Source organism: Poecilia reticulata, chromosome 15, assembly GCF_904066995.2.
Source record: "Poecilia reticulata chromosome 15, P_reticulata-male-v2, whole genome shotgun sequence".
In the NCBI taxonomy this organism is placed as follows: Eukaryota; Metazoa; Chordata; class Actinopteri; order Cyprinodontiformes; family Poeciliidae; genus Poecilia; species Poecilia reticulata.
In genome coordinates this window covers 27336037-27348783 of record NC_088844.1, presented here as the reverse complement: position 1 = coordinate 27348783, position 12747 = coordinate 27336037, and the positions used below count along the sequence as shown (strand labels likewise).

The 12747-nt window shown below is 39.9% G+C and overlaps 2 protein-coding genes across 5 annotated transcripts in view; one reads left to right on the top strand and one right to left on the bottom strand.

The window, feature by feature from the left end:
- cpeb3 (cytoplasmic polyadenylation element binding protein 3) overlaps nucleotides 1-6543 on the top strand; it is a 49727-nt gene extending 43184 nt beyond the window's left edge. For all 4 annotated transcript variants that reach the window (XM_017309092.2, XM_017309093.2, XM_017309094.2 and 1 more), the window contains 2 exons: nucleotides 338-519; nucleotides 1691-6543. In XM_017309092.2, coding sequence (XP_017164581.1) covers nucleotides 338-519; nucleotides 1691-1918 — 410 coding nt within the window. In that variant the 3' untranslated portion in view covers nucleotides 1919-6543. The remainder of the gene's footprint in view (nucleotides 1-337; nucleotides 520-1690) is intronic.
- A 2064-nt stretch (nucleotides 6544-8607) lies between these two features.
- Nucleotides 8608-12747, bottom strand: part of btaf1 (BTAF1 RNA polymerase II, B-TFIID transcription factor-associated) — a 30097-nt gene continuing 25957 nt past the window's right edge. Inside the window, exons 34-38 of the mRNA XM_081615991.1 lie at nucleotides 12292-12444; nucleotides 12000-12211; nucleotides 11328-11487; nucleotides 10295-10465; nucleotides 8608-9413 (exon numbers count right to left, since the gene is read on the bottom strand). Coding sequence (XP_081472117.1) covers nucleotides 9264-9413; nucleotides 10295-10465; nucleotides 11328-11487; nucleotides 12000-12211; nucleotides 12292-12444 — 846 coding nt within the window. The 3' untranslated portion in view covers nucleotides 8608-9263. The remainder of the gene's footprint in view (nucleotides 9414-10294; nucleotides 10466-11327; nucleotides 11488-11999; nucleotides 12212-12291; nucleotides 12445-12747) is intronic.

Sequence of the window (12747 nt, the reverse complement as noted above, 5' to 3'; positions counted from 1 at the left end):
TGAATTGTATCTCTGGGTGATTACCAGGCTTCTGCACCACTTGATGGTCATGCAATCATTTGAATCAGCTGTTCTGGAATAAGGCACATCTAAAACATGCAGAGCAGGGGGGTGGTGAGGACCAGGGTTGAGAAACACTGAACTAGACCAAAAATATTTTGTCAGATTTTTGTTTTTACAGTGTACACTTGCATGTTTTGGCTGAAGCTCTAAAAGTATTTGGATATGTTAATTTTTCCCCCTATAATTCAGATTTTTAGTATTTTGTATTTTTGCAGTGTATTGTAGAAGAAACCCAGTCTTATTTTTGGCTCCGTGTTTTTCTCTCGTCTTCCAGTGGAGCTGGCGATGATCATGGACCGGCTGTACGGAGGCGTTTGCTACGCCGGCATCGACACGGACCCGGAGCTGAAATATCCGAAGGGAGCCGGGCGCGTGGCGTTCTCCAACCAGCAGAGCTACATCGCCGCCATCAGCGCCCGCTTTGTCCAGCTGCAGCACAACGACATCGACAAAAGGGTGAGCGAGTTCACCAGAGAGAGAGAGAGAGAGAGAGACGTTACCGCTGCCAGAATAGAGCTGCAACTAGTTACATTTACTCAGTTACTTGAGTAACTTTTTTGAAAAAAATGTGCTTAACTAGTTACTATGCAGTACTGATTAAGAAGTATTTCTATCACACCTGCAGCTTTTGTTAAAGTTTTATGTTTTTTAGTGAGAAACTGATTTGGAAAAAAATATTTTTTGCCTGATTTTGTTACTTTTTGTTATATGAATTATTGTAATTTTAAAATATCAAAATTTCTACTTTATATTTTGTGGTCATATATCTGATGATGTCTGACTGATTATTTGATCAGTTACTCAGTACTTGAGTAGATTTTTTACCAAATACTCTGTTACTTGAGTATATTATTTCCTGCTCTGCCAGAAGCTTCTCTGCAGCCTACAGAACCGGAAGGCCCGGCCCGGCCCGGCCCGGCTGTGTAATCACTCTGCGTCTCGACAGATGTTTCAGGTTGCAGACACATAGAGCCGGTTTAATTATAGTAGTTCCCCATACGTGAATATCCAGCCGCGCCGCAGCTCGCTTATTTTAGTCGCACCGGCCGATTGAGACCGAGACAGACTGGGCGTCAGCCAGGAGGGCGGGCCGGCCCGGTCCAGCCGGGTCCAGCCCACCTCAGCTAACGTCGTTTATCTTCAGTTGGGGGCGGCAAGGGCTTTATTATGAACACAAGTCTTGCACAATAACAGCAATTAGGAGAGAAAACTGCCAAAACACGACATCTGATCATGTGTTTTTGGTCTGGATTCTATTGCAGATAAATTGGTTCACTTGAAATAAGACAAAAGTAACTGAAAAGCAGCTTTTCAGCAAGAGATAGGAACTTGTTTTAAATCAGTAATTCCTTATAATTGATTGAAAATGTGTCTCTTCCTTGTTCATGTGAATAATTTTATCCTGCTATCATGTTAGAAACAAAAGAAGCTCTTATATCTTGCTGAAAAGTTACTTACAAGTTATTTTTCTCTGATTTCAAATGTAGTCAGATAGAAACTGGGCCAAAATTACTTGATAATATTTTGTATTTTTGCAGTAATTTTGTGACCATAATTTGTATTTTTTTGTTGATTTTTGTCAGGACTTGTTGAACTCTTGACGACCTCTCTGCGTCTCCCCCTACAGGTGGAGGTGAAGCCGTACGTTCTGGACGACCAGATGTGCGACGAGTGCCAGGGCGCGCGCTGCGGCGGCAAGTTCGCCCCGTTCTTCTGTGCCAACGTCACCTGCCTGCAGTACTACTGCGAGTTCTGCTGGGCCAGCATCCACTCCCGGGCCGGCCGCGAGTTCCACAAGCCGCTGGTGAAGGAGGGCGGCGACCGCCCTCGACACGTCTCCTTCCGCTGGAGCTGAGGGCGGCGGGGTCAGCGGGGGGGGTCACGGATCTGCACTATCCTCCACCCAGATGAAGAAGAAGAAATGGCAACAGCTCCCGCCGGCTTCACCCGACATGGAAAAAAATGCGAAACGGATCAGATTCTCGGTTCTGAACTCGTTGTCAAAGCTTTGTGGGGAGGAAAAACTCCACCGGCTTACAATTTGCACTTTGGCACAAAGTCTCACTATAAAACACCCACACACACGTACACACACACACACACACACGGGATGGTTCGGTATGTCCCCCCTCGGGACCGCTCACGTATTTAAAAATACACATAGCTCTATTTTTTTCGTACTTATCTAGACGTTAAATAGATGGTTTAAATTTTATGCAACAGGAGCATGCACTTACTTTGAAACAGCTGTAGTTACGTCGCCCCTCGTTAAAATCATAAAGAAGAATAAATAAATAAAAAAACTACCAAAGGCTAATTGAATAAATGCAGAAGATAGGCGGCATCAGATGTAGCAACAATTACCAGCTCTGAAGACAACTGATATATTCTCTGTAAATGTTAATACCTCACAATCAGATTAGTTTGCGTTCAATATCTAGGTCTTTATTTTTATAATAACATAATTTTTTTTTTGTGTAATGTAAATGTAACTGCTGCGGGAGCTTTGCTGCTAAACCCCATGGTATGAACAGATACCTTAAGTACTTTATTTTATTTTCCCAGCGAGGAATTCAGAAGCAGCCGGCGTTTCAGGACGACGAGTTGTCTCAGGCAACGATGGCCGACGTTTGGAGGTCAGGGGTCGCCCCTAACTGCATGTTCTAGTCAGGCTACTGCATGCAAAACACTTTTTCAGTATCATGTCTGCAGGTTTTTGTTTTTATTTTGATTCTGGCCATGTTTTGCACAATGCACTGCAAGCCGTGTTGCACCCTGCTGAAGGATTCACACATCAGATCGCTGAAAATTTGATGGTGTTTTACTGGGATTTTATAAAATTAAGACCAATGGAAAGTAATTTATGTAGTAGAGGAAATTTGCTAATTAAAAATCTCAACAGGTGAACGATGGAATATATTCCGGCCCCCAGATATCTGAACATTTCTTTTTGCAGAAACAGAAAATCTTACCAAGTATTTTTTTTGTCTTGGTTAAAATAAGAAAAAAATAAACTTGTGAGTAACTTTTAAACAATAAACAGGATCTTGTTTTAAGTAAATATTGATGAGGAATGTCGGATTTTTTCCACAACATTTTTCTCATGTTAAAAGTGAAACAATCTGCCAGCGGAACTAGAACCGGGTTGCTAGGTAACGGGCTGGGCTCTGCCAATAGAACCAGCACTGTTTCACCAATATCAAGGAATTATTTACTTTAAACAAGCCTCTAGATCTTGTTGAAAAATTACTTGTAAATTATATTTTGTCACTAGAAACTGGAGCAAAAATACTTGGTAAGATTTGGTGGAGTTGCAGGATGCTACTTTCTTAGTGCATCTCTCAGATTTTCACATTTAGATTGAACACTTGCACTGCACCGAAATAAAAATATTTTTTGGATTGATAGCGATATCAATATTAATATTGGATTTACGTTCAATAACCAATATTTACAATTGGTTATTGGACGTTTTGACACCAGTAAAAAAAAAAAAACAATTGCCAAAACCGAATGTCTGTAAGATGAAAATAAATATAAACTTTTTTGTATTTATTGGGCCGATACCAATATGTTTAAGAAAATTAAGTAATTTGAGGTCTGAAATAAAATTACTAACTGCTGGACGCTAATATTTAGGTAAAACTGGTTTTTATTCAGGGCAATCAAAGTAAAGATGGCAACGTTTGTTCCAACTCTTTCTTCCCGCTTCAACATGCGGTACTTTCTGTTGATCAATAACATTAAAAAAATCCCATTAAAACACATTAAAGTTCGTGATTTTGATGCAAGGAAAATATGAAAAAAGCTAAAGCGGTGTGAATACTTTTCGCAACGACGCTGTACGTTTAAACTGGACGGGAACAGGTAACCATAGCAACGCCGCGCGAGCAGATCAGGACGACGGCGGTTTTTAAACTAATATTACTCACAAATGAAGTGTAGGACTACAATTAAAACCTGTAATAGGTGAAGTACTTTATTTGCGGTGATTGTTGATTATAATTGTGCAATTTTCTTTCTTTTTACTTTTTTTTTTTTTTATACTGTACGTAGTTAGATCTGCCTAGAACTGTGATTCGCTTTAACCGTCGTCAGTGTCCGACATAGAAGTCCTGTGAAACTTCATAAACTAGCTAGCATATGCACACGTATATCCGTCGGTTATATAAATGTAAAATATTCTCACTGATTCACGTCTGGATACACACGAACACACACCTGGGACGGAAGGTTTTCAGACCAAAAACGTCGAATCTGACCTGAAGAAAAGACAAAAATGTGAGCGGGGTAAAAAAAAAAACAAAAAAAAAAAAACACGAACAAGTAAAACTATATTGTTCACGCACGCAAAACTTTATTGTTCGTTCCAACTCTTGACAGAAACGTTTTTACGTCACAACGCAACCAAAGAGCTCACTTGTTTGTCTTTTTTATTTTTGTTTTGGAGAGTGATTAAGCAGAAAAAACCCCATAAAGCTACTGGAGATCTGAGATTGATAAACTGAGCCCTTACACATGCTGATATATATATTTTTTTTAAAATGGGAAAAATGGCGGAGATGATGTGTGACGCAATCACCAGATTTTTAATTTTTTTTTTTTTTTGTCTCCTGCAAAGCTTGAAGTACCGGACCTGCTAAATAAATGAAATAAAAATAAAGGTGGACATTATATATTTTTGGGTTCTATTAAAAGCTGAAAAAGAAACGATGATGGTGACGGAAACGTAACTGTATATGTGTGTGTGTGTGTGTGTGTGTGTGTGTGTGTGTGTGTGTGTGTGTGTGTGTGTGTGTGTGTGTGTGTGTGTGTGTGTGTGCGCGTGTGACTGTTTTCAGTCGTAAACTGTTTTTTTTCCTGCTTTTTTTGGACGGACATATTTTTGTTTCTGTTTAAGAAAAACTAATTGGACCTGAGCAGAAAAAATATTATTCCTGATGAATAATGAGTGAATTCTGGGGAGAGTTTTTATTTTTTCAAACATTTCTTTGCCCCCTTTTTACCCAGTTTTCTATTTTTTAAAATGATTTTTCCTGTATTTGTCGTGCACTACACTTTGTATCTGAAAACAGTTTGCAACAGTCGGCAGTTTTTTTTGTTTTTTTTTTAAAGACTGATTTAAAAAGAATCCTTTGCAATACCTCAGTTTTGACATATATTAGGAGAGAAACCTATTTTCTAAGTTTATTCAGATGGACAAATATATATTAATTTAATTCTTCAAGAGAGATGATTTTTTTATGTTTTTATTTTAAGAATTTATTTTTTTTAAAGAGAGTTAATGAAGGAGCTAAAGCTTTATAACTAATATAATGATGTTTGTAGTGATAGTAGGGTCTACTTTACTGGTTTAGAAGCAGGAGTCCCACTGGTTTAATTGGTTGAGAGCAGAAAGCTCAAATATCAGGTGCTCTGAGAAGAAATTAAATCAGATTCCCCACCTTTTTTTATATTTATAACCAATCATCTATGCTGACCAGAGTTGTGAAAAAGATCTTCTGTTCGTTATTTTTTTAAAGAGAAGTTTTTTATGTTTCCTAAAAGTATGTGCTCCCGTTTTTTTCTTTTTGTTTTGTAAAAAAAAAATGAAAAAAGAGAATAAATAAAAAAATAGTTTAAAAAAAAATAAAATAATTGATTTGCTGTCCTGACGTAGTTGGGAGAAACAAAAAGACTTCTGAAAGTCACTGGACACAGAAAAAGAGAAGAATGTTATTTTTAACACTAAACAGACACAAATGTTTTCACCTGTAGCTTAATTGAAAGCCCCCAAGGTGCATCAATTTGACTGGTGGCCTTTCTGTTCACGCGAGACTTGAATTAGCCCCGCCCCCTTCCTCCTTTTTCAGGCTAACAACCTTGATTCTTTGTCGTAATGTGCAATACTGTTTGTACCGTTTGTAGAAAAGAAGAAAATGAGAAAAAGAGGCATAAAATCTTATTGCGAAATTATTTTCATTGCAAGCGTTGTGATCCACTAAAATCATTTTCTACTGTGTATTTACCTACTCTACCTGCTAGTACCTTCCAGTAGTAATGTAGCCTTTGTACTGAGAAAATTTCTTTTTTCTTTTTTTTTTTTAAAAGAGTTTTGCAGAAAAAAAAAGGAATTCAAACATATTTACATTTTTTTTATTTTATATATTTTATTTCTTTACAAACTTCATATCTGGTCATGTCATTAATATTATTTTGTATTTTTACTTTGAATAAATTAATTTTGTGATGCTAATTCTTAATTTTATTTTTTGTGGAAGTTGAAAAATCCCTTTGTATTATTGTTACTAAACTGTCTTGTTTCTTGAAATGCTGAGCTTTATGTGTTAACTTGCGGATGTTGCTTACATTAGTGTGAAAATGATCTACAAAAGTAGAACAAAAAAATTCAAAGGAAGAGATTGGTGGTTGGTGATGTATTAGTGGTTTATAATGTAAACGAATGAACGGGCAATAAAGGAAAACTGGCAGAAAGGAAAATATTTGTGCTGTAATTGAATAAAACACTGAGGTACAAATAAAAAAAATGTGCTAATGTTACAAAAACTAAAATATTGAATTATGTAATCAAATTCCTTAAATGTTAAAACATAAATTCAGAGAATAATTTCATATCTTTAAACCCATCTTTTTTTTAACCGCATCAGTTTGTAGTTTTCTGAATTTACCTGCAAATCCTACGAAATATATTTGTACAACTGTTTATAGTCGATGTTTATTGTTTAACGCAGCATAACTGAACAAATACTTTTATGCCAAAGGGAAATTAAATGCTGTTGTAACTAATATCATCCAAATATCTTCAAAACATCGATTGTGATGCTAGAAGGAAGGAACTCCAGTAGCAGTCAGTCCTACAACAAATCTGAAGAGGCCTCTGACTGAAGATTGTTGCTGCGTGAGTCATGACTATCATGATGTGCTAACAGCTAGATATCTGGGCAGCACAGATTATATTTCTATAATGTCATGTCCTGAATGATGTCATCTGTTATTGGCTAGCTCTGCTAATCCACCTCATTTGCTTTTGCATCGTAGTTGTACAAAAGTTAAAATATATATATTTCCAACTGGATGTCATCCAAAACTGGAGGGAATAAAAGGGGGAAAAAAAGTCTACAAAAAAAAAAAAATTAAAATTGAAAAAAAAAAATTATACCCAGTTTTCCAAATTAAAAAAACCTAACACGAAATTAATCATACATACATATGACAGAATTTGGCCACAAAAATGAATCTATTTTCTATTATTTTGGTTGCTATGCTCACTTTCAGTACACATTTCTGATACGATCATGTTCTCAAATGTGCGACACTGCCATCTAGCGACCACTGCAGCGCAACTGCAGTGAATGCTGTAAGCCCAATGAATACAGAGGACAAGTGGTGACATGCCGGCTTGCGCTCAAGGGTGTTTCAAAGAAAACCATAAAACCTGCAACAATGTTACTGATATTTCCTCAAAGCAGAAACTCGTGGCTACGTTTTGGGGCATTAAGTAGTTCTGTAGATTGAAATTTGTATGAATAGCAGAGTTTTGTTCATGAAAATTGAATACAAGCGTCAGTTACTGTGGCAGATGAGGAATTCCATTATTGAAAACATGAAAAAAAAATCCATAAAATTTAAATAGATTTATAAAAAACTATAGCAGACAGCAAAAAGTTTAATTATGTGAAGATAACCTAAAGCCTCGTGACCAGTTTACACTTTGAATGGAGTTTCTAGCTGAAAGTAGGCAAAAGTCATTAGCTTAGAGAAGAGAGCCAACTACCCTGCTAAATTAAGAATTTGGTTTAATTTAGCAGAATTCCTGAGATTTTCAAAGGAGCAAAAACAGAATATTTTAACAGTTGAAATAGCATAAAATATGCATAAGAAGATAGGTGCCAATGTATTAAGATATAATAAAGATAAATGTGAACAATAAAATTAATGCTTTTCATTTTAGGCCAGGATAAAAAAAAACGAAAAAAAAAAACGTCTTTAAAGGGACGGTTGTGGCAGAAAGTATTGATAAACGTCCTTTAAAGGGGCGGTGTCATGTTCCAGGAACTTAGTGCTATTTTAGAACATTTATCAGTTTTAAAAATGCTATATATCTAACATGACTTTACTTCCTGATTTAAAATCGGGCTTCTGTCTCTTTAAGAACACTTGCTGTTCTGAAGCTGTGCCTTCAGGAAGTCATCACAACATGGCTCCTTTATTAACCCTTTAACAGCATTTTTATGAGCATTTCAATGAGAAGTAGCTCGTATAATGAGCTCAGGAGATGCAGTTCCAGCAGGTGTTTGCCAATTGCTGCTGGCTAGTCTGAAGGAGCTGAGGGAGGAGAGTCCTCTGCATTTGATGAAAACCTCTTGAAATTAAATGTCTTTTCACCTTGATTTGGCACAGATAAACCTGATTTGATTAGTAAAATAATATTTAAGCACGTCTATAATCTCTGTAAAAGACCATATGAAAACTCCTGGCGGGCCGGATTTGGCCCGCGGGCCTCGAGTTTGACATGGCATTCACAAACAGAAAAGAAGGGCAACATTCAAGGTTTTCAGAATTTATTACAATTCCACTATCATAAAGAAAAAGCAGCAGTTGGAGAAATATGTACAAGTCTACAGTTCCTTTTTAAAACACTTTGGGCCAAGTTTTCAGGTACCAGTCTGGGCTCGGCGCCGCGGCTCGTCACAGCCACCTGGGTTCCCTTTGTGATCCAAACTGTGGGGGTTTCCATCAGTCAGAGAAGAGCTGACAGGCAGGGCTCAGTTTAAGACTTTGTGACATGTTGCACAAGCAGCTAACACTGAATATCCTCTGGAAGGTGAAGTGCGAAGAGAGCGAGTTCCTGCTGCCACGGATATAAATTAGAGCTATAATTATTATACATGTGCTTGAAAGGTGAGAGCAGCACCCACTGACGACGACGCAATTCAACACTGGAGATGTTTGTCGCTTGCTCTGGTTTACTGGTCTGTGACGGTCGGGTTCAAAAAGTTCTGGAAGAGGACCGAGTCTTGGAGCAGCTCTGTTCCTCCAGACCTTTCAAATTAAGAGCATTAAAATGTACAAACAGTTCCTGATCTGGTTGTGTTTGACTTCTACTGTAACCCTGATCCATTTTTATTATTTTCCCCTCCTGGCCAGGTCAGGCCAGGTCCTGCTTGGCCTGCAGATGACTGAACGGAGTCCTAACAGTGCTAGTGCAACGAGTTCATGAAGCTGTCCAGGTTGTACTCCGAGTCGTACTGCTGCTGGTCCCACAGTTCCCCAAGACCGTCCAACACCGACTTTATGGACGCCTTTCCTGAGGTCGATGACGAATGCTCTCCTTTGTCACTCTTGTCGTCCTGAAATCATCCAGAAACAAAACCAAAAGGATTAATTAGTTCAAATAGCTTGATAATATTCATCTGGACACTCAAGAGACAAACCGGGGAAAGAAACTGTCTTGTTTTTGAAAACAGTTTCTGTAGCATCTATCTGAAGGTAAAAGTCGAAACAGTTCATGTCCAGAATATGCGGGATCTGCAGATCCCGCATATTCTGGTCATAGAGAGACTTCATAGAGAAGTCTCTCTATGACAGACTGTAGACGTCTCATGCCTACAGTCGAGTTAAAATGAGGTCCCTAAAAACAGGAAGAGTATCCAGAAAGGTTCCCTAAAAGTAGCAGTATGTCATAATTTCACTCCAGTAAAGTAAAACAAGACAAGGATGAATTAGTCCAAACAAGATTGTATTAATCTGGACAGTCTATGTCCAGTTTCTCTCTTTCACCAGAGAGAAACTGGGGAAAGAAACCGTCTTGTTTTTGCACACAGAGCTCTGCAGCGTTAATCTGAAGGTTAAAATCTCAACAGTTAATGTCCAGAATATGCTGGATCTGCAGAGACGCGTCAAAAGTCTCACTTTCTACTCTCGTGGAACAAATTAACTCAATTTCTTCAGCTGTTGATGCGATGCATGGCTGTAATAAACACAAAGTAGAGGACTACACATCTCAGAAAATAGAGTCATCTTCTCCAAGCTAGAGGATCAGACCAAGAAATTTGGATCTTCATGCCTCTGGTAAGGCACAGACCACAACCAGTGGATGGCAGCGTTGTACCGATCAGCCCGGAGCGACCGGCCACTCCGGGCTGACAGGCCTCCACGCCGGAGGTTTGGACTGTGATTCGCTACATCACATCAGAACTAATTCAGCAAATGTGTTTCCATCTCCAGTCACCTTGTCCAGAGTGAAGAGGTTGAGCAGCTGGTCTGTGCCCATGCTCTGCATGCTGGTGTTCTCCTGGTTGATGATGGTGTTGGCGATGCTCATCTTGAATTTCTGCAGTCCCATGATCTTCTCCTCCAGCGTGCCTCGCGTGATCAGCCTGTAAACGTTCACCACCCGTTTCTGCACAACACAGGCGACAGGAAGTAGAAGGTGAGCATTAGAGGTGACCCGTCATCAGGTCAGGACAGGTCAAAGGGCGAAACAAAACATGTTCTTTACAATCCATCCATCCATTTTCTTTACACCCTTGTCCCTCAGTGGGGTCAGGAGGTGCTGGTGCCTCTCCAGCTAACGTTCCGGGTGAGAGGAGGGGTCACCCTGGACAGGTCGCCAGTCTGTCGCAGGGCAACACAGAGACACAGGACAAACAACCACACACACTCACACCTAGGGGCAATTTAGACAGACCAATTAACCTGACAGTCATGTTTTTGGACTGTGGGAGGAAACCGGATAACCCGGAGAAAACCCACCATGCACAGGGAGAACATGCAAACTCGTTCTTTACAATCTCTGCACGAAATCAATCTTAGAGAATGAGATTTTAGCTGTTTTAGGGCATCTTGTCACTTTAAATCCAAATAAGAAGCCGCTGACCACGCTCCCCGACTCAACATTTACACTCACACCTAAAAATGTCTGCAAACATATGAAATTATACAACCACACAACTGTGAAAAGCAGAAGTGGAGCCTCCTGCACAAACAAAGACTTCAGCAAGTGGCTCTGAATGGTAACACTCGTCTTTTCCAGCAGCCACTGTACATCGCATACAGCCGTAAAGCCAGCTGACCAAACATACTGGAGCCCAGCTTATGTTGCTAGGCAACATTAACTTATTGTTAAAAAACGGCTGGATGTTTTTTTTTTTTTTAAGAGCCTAGGAGGTTTTTAGAAGCGGTAGAAACCGAAATGGAAGTACAAATGCCACGTCTCTCCCCTTCCTGATTTTCCATGAGGTCAAAGCGTCCCGCAGCAGTACCTGTCCTATTCTATGGGCGCGGTCCATGGCCTGCAGGTCCCTCATGGGGTTCCAGTCGTGCTCGACAAACACCACAGTGTCTGCGCCGGTGAGGTTCAAACCCAGACCACCTACATGGGTGGTGAGCAGCAACACATCAATGGAGGGATCGTTGTTAAACCTGAGGAACAGAAAAGACGACGAAGATCAGCCTTAGTTATAAACTCATCAACAAACTGAGGATGGGTTCCTCTACTTCTAGTGATGTAATTTAGCATAAAATGTGTGTCAATCTTATTTTCATTTTGGGTCATATCAAGATCATGAAACAGTCCCTAATTTTTTGCAATGAAAATCTAATTTTCTGGTGCCAATTTAGAAACATTTGCACTTCTGTATGATGTTAAATGTGACTTTTTGTTAGTAGCCACTTTGACCACGGACTGTAATTTGACTTCAAGTAATGCTGAGGCAGCAGTGTTGTAAAATTAAGAAAAACTGCCACCTAGAGGTGGGAGTTAGAATCACTTAAACATGATGTTTGACAATTTTTAAGGGAAATCTGTGTTGATTTTGTTTGGATTTTTGCAGAATTGTGAAAAACTGGAAGCACTGATTGATAAAAAGGCCACATAAAAAGCTGCTGCAGGCCAGATTTGGCCCCAGAGCCTCATGTTTGACACAGTGGCGTACCTGGAGACGATGGAGTGGCGCTGGCCGGCCGGCACGCTGCCGTCCAGCCGCAAGTAGGTGACGGTGGGCAGTTTGGGCTTCAGCAAGTCGTGCTCCACGATGTCCAGCATGCTCTTCAGCTGACAGAAGATGAGGACGCGATGCTGCGCCACCACCGCCTCCGTCCCGCCTTCCGCTCCTCCGCCGCCGCCAAGACCGCAATCTAGCAGCAGCTGGAGAGCGAGAGCACATCAGAACCGCACCAGCATAAAAACACAAAAACAAAACATGCAAAGGCGCCTCAGTACTCTACCTGTTTGAGAGCAGAGAGCTTCGGCGCATGCTGAATGTCGCGCAGGTTGGAGTTCTGACACGCCAGCTGCTCAGTGATGCGTTTGTACTCCGGATGCTGCGGCGTCAGAACCAGGTTCGGGTGGTTGCAGAGCTTCCGCAGGTACTGCAGCGCCTGAAGGACAGGAGGTCGGGTTACAGCGCAGGACAACAGAAAGCAACACAATGCAGCAGCCAAATCAAATCTGGAGCAGAAGGAAAATAATGGTGGCGATTTGGACTTAAAATTTCACTGCAGTATTTTATGGTATGATAAACGTGACGATAACCAATTACTGCTTATTTTTAGGCTGTTTTTTTATTTTATTTTATTGTTTTTTATGGCTTCATGACAGCAACCGTAGTCACACATTTACAAACATTGCACTTGAAAAATATTCCCACTTCTTCAGGACACCAGTCACAAAAATAATTGATT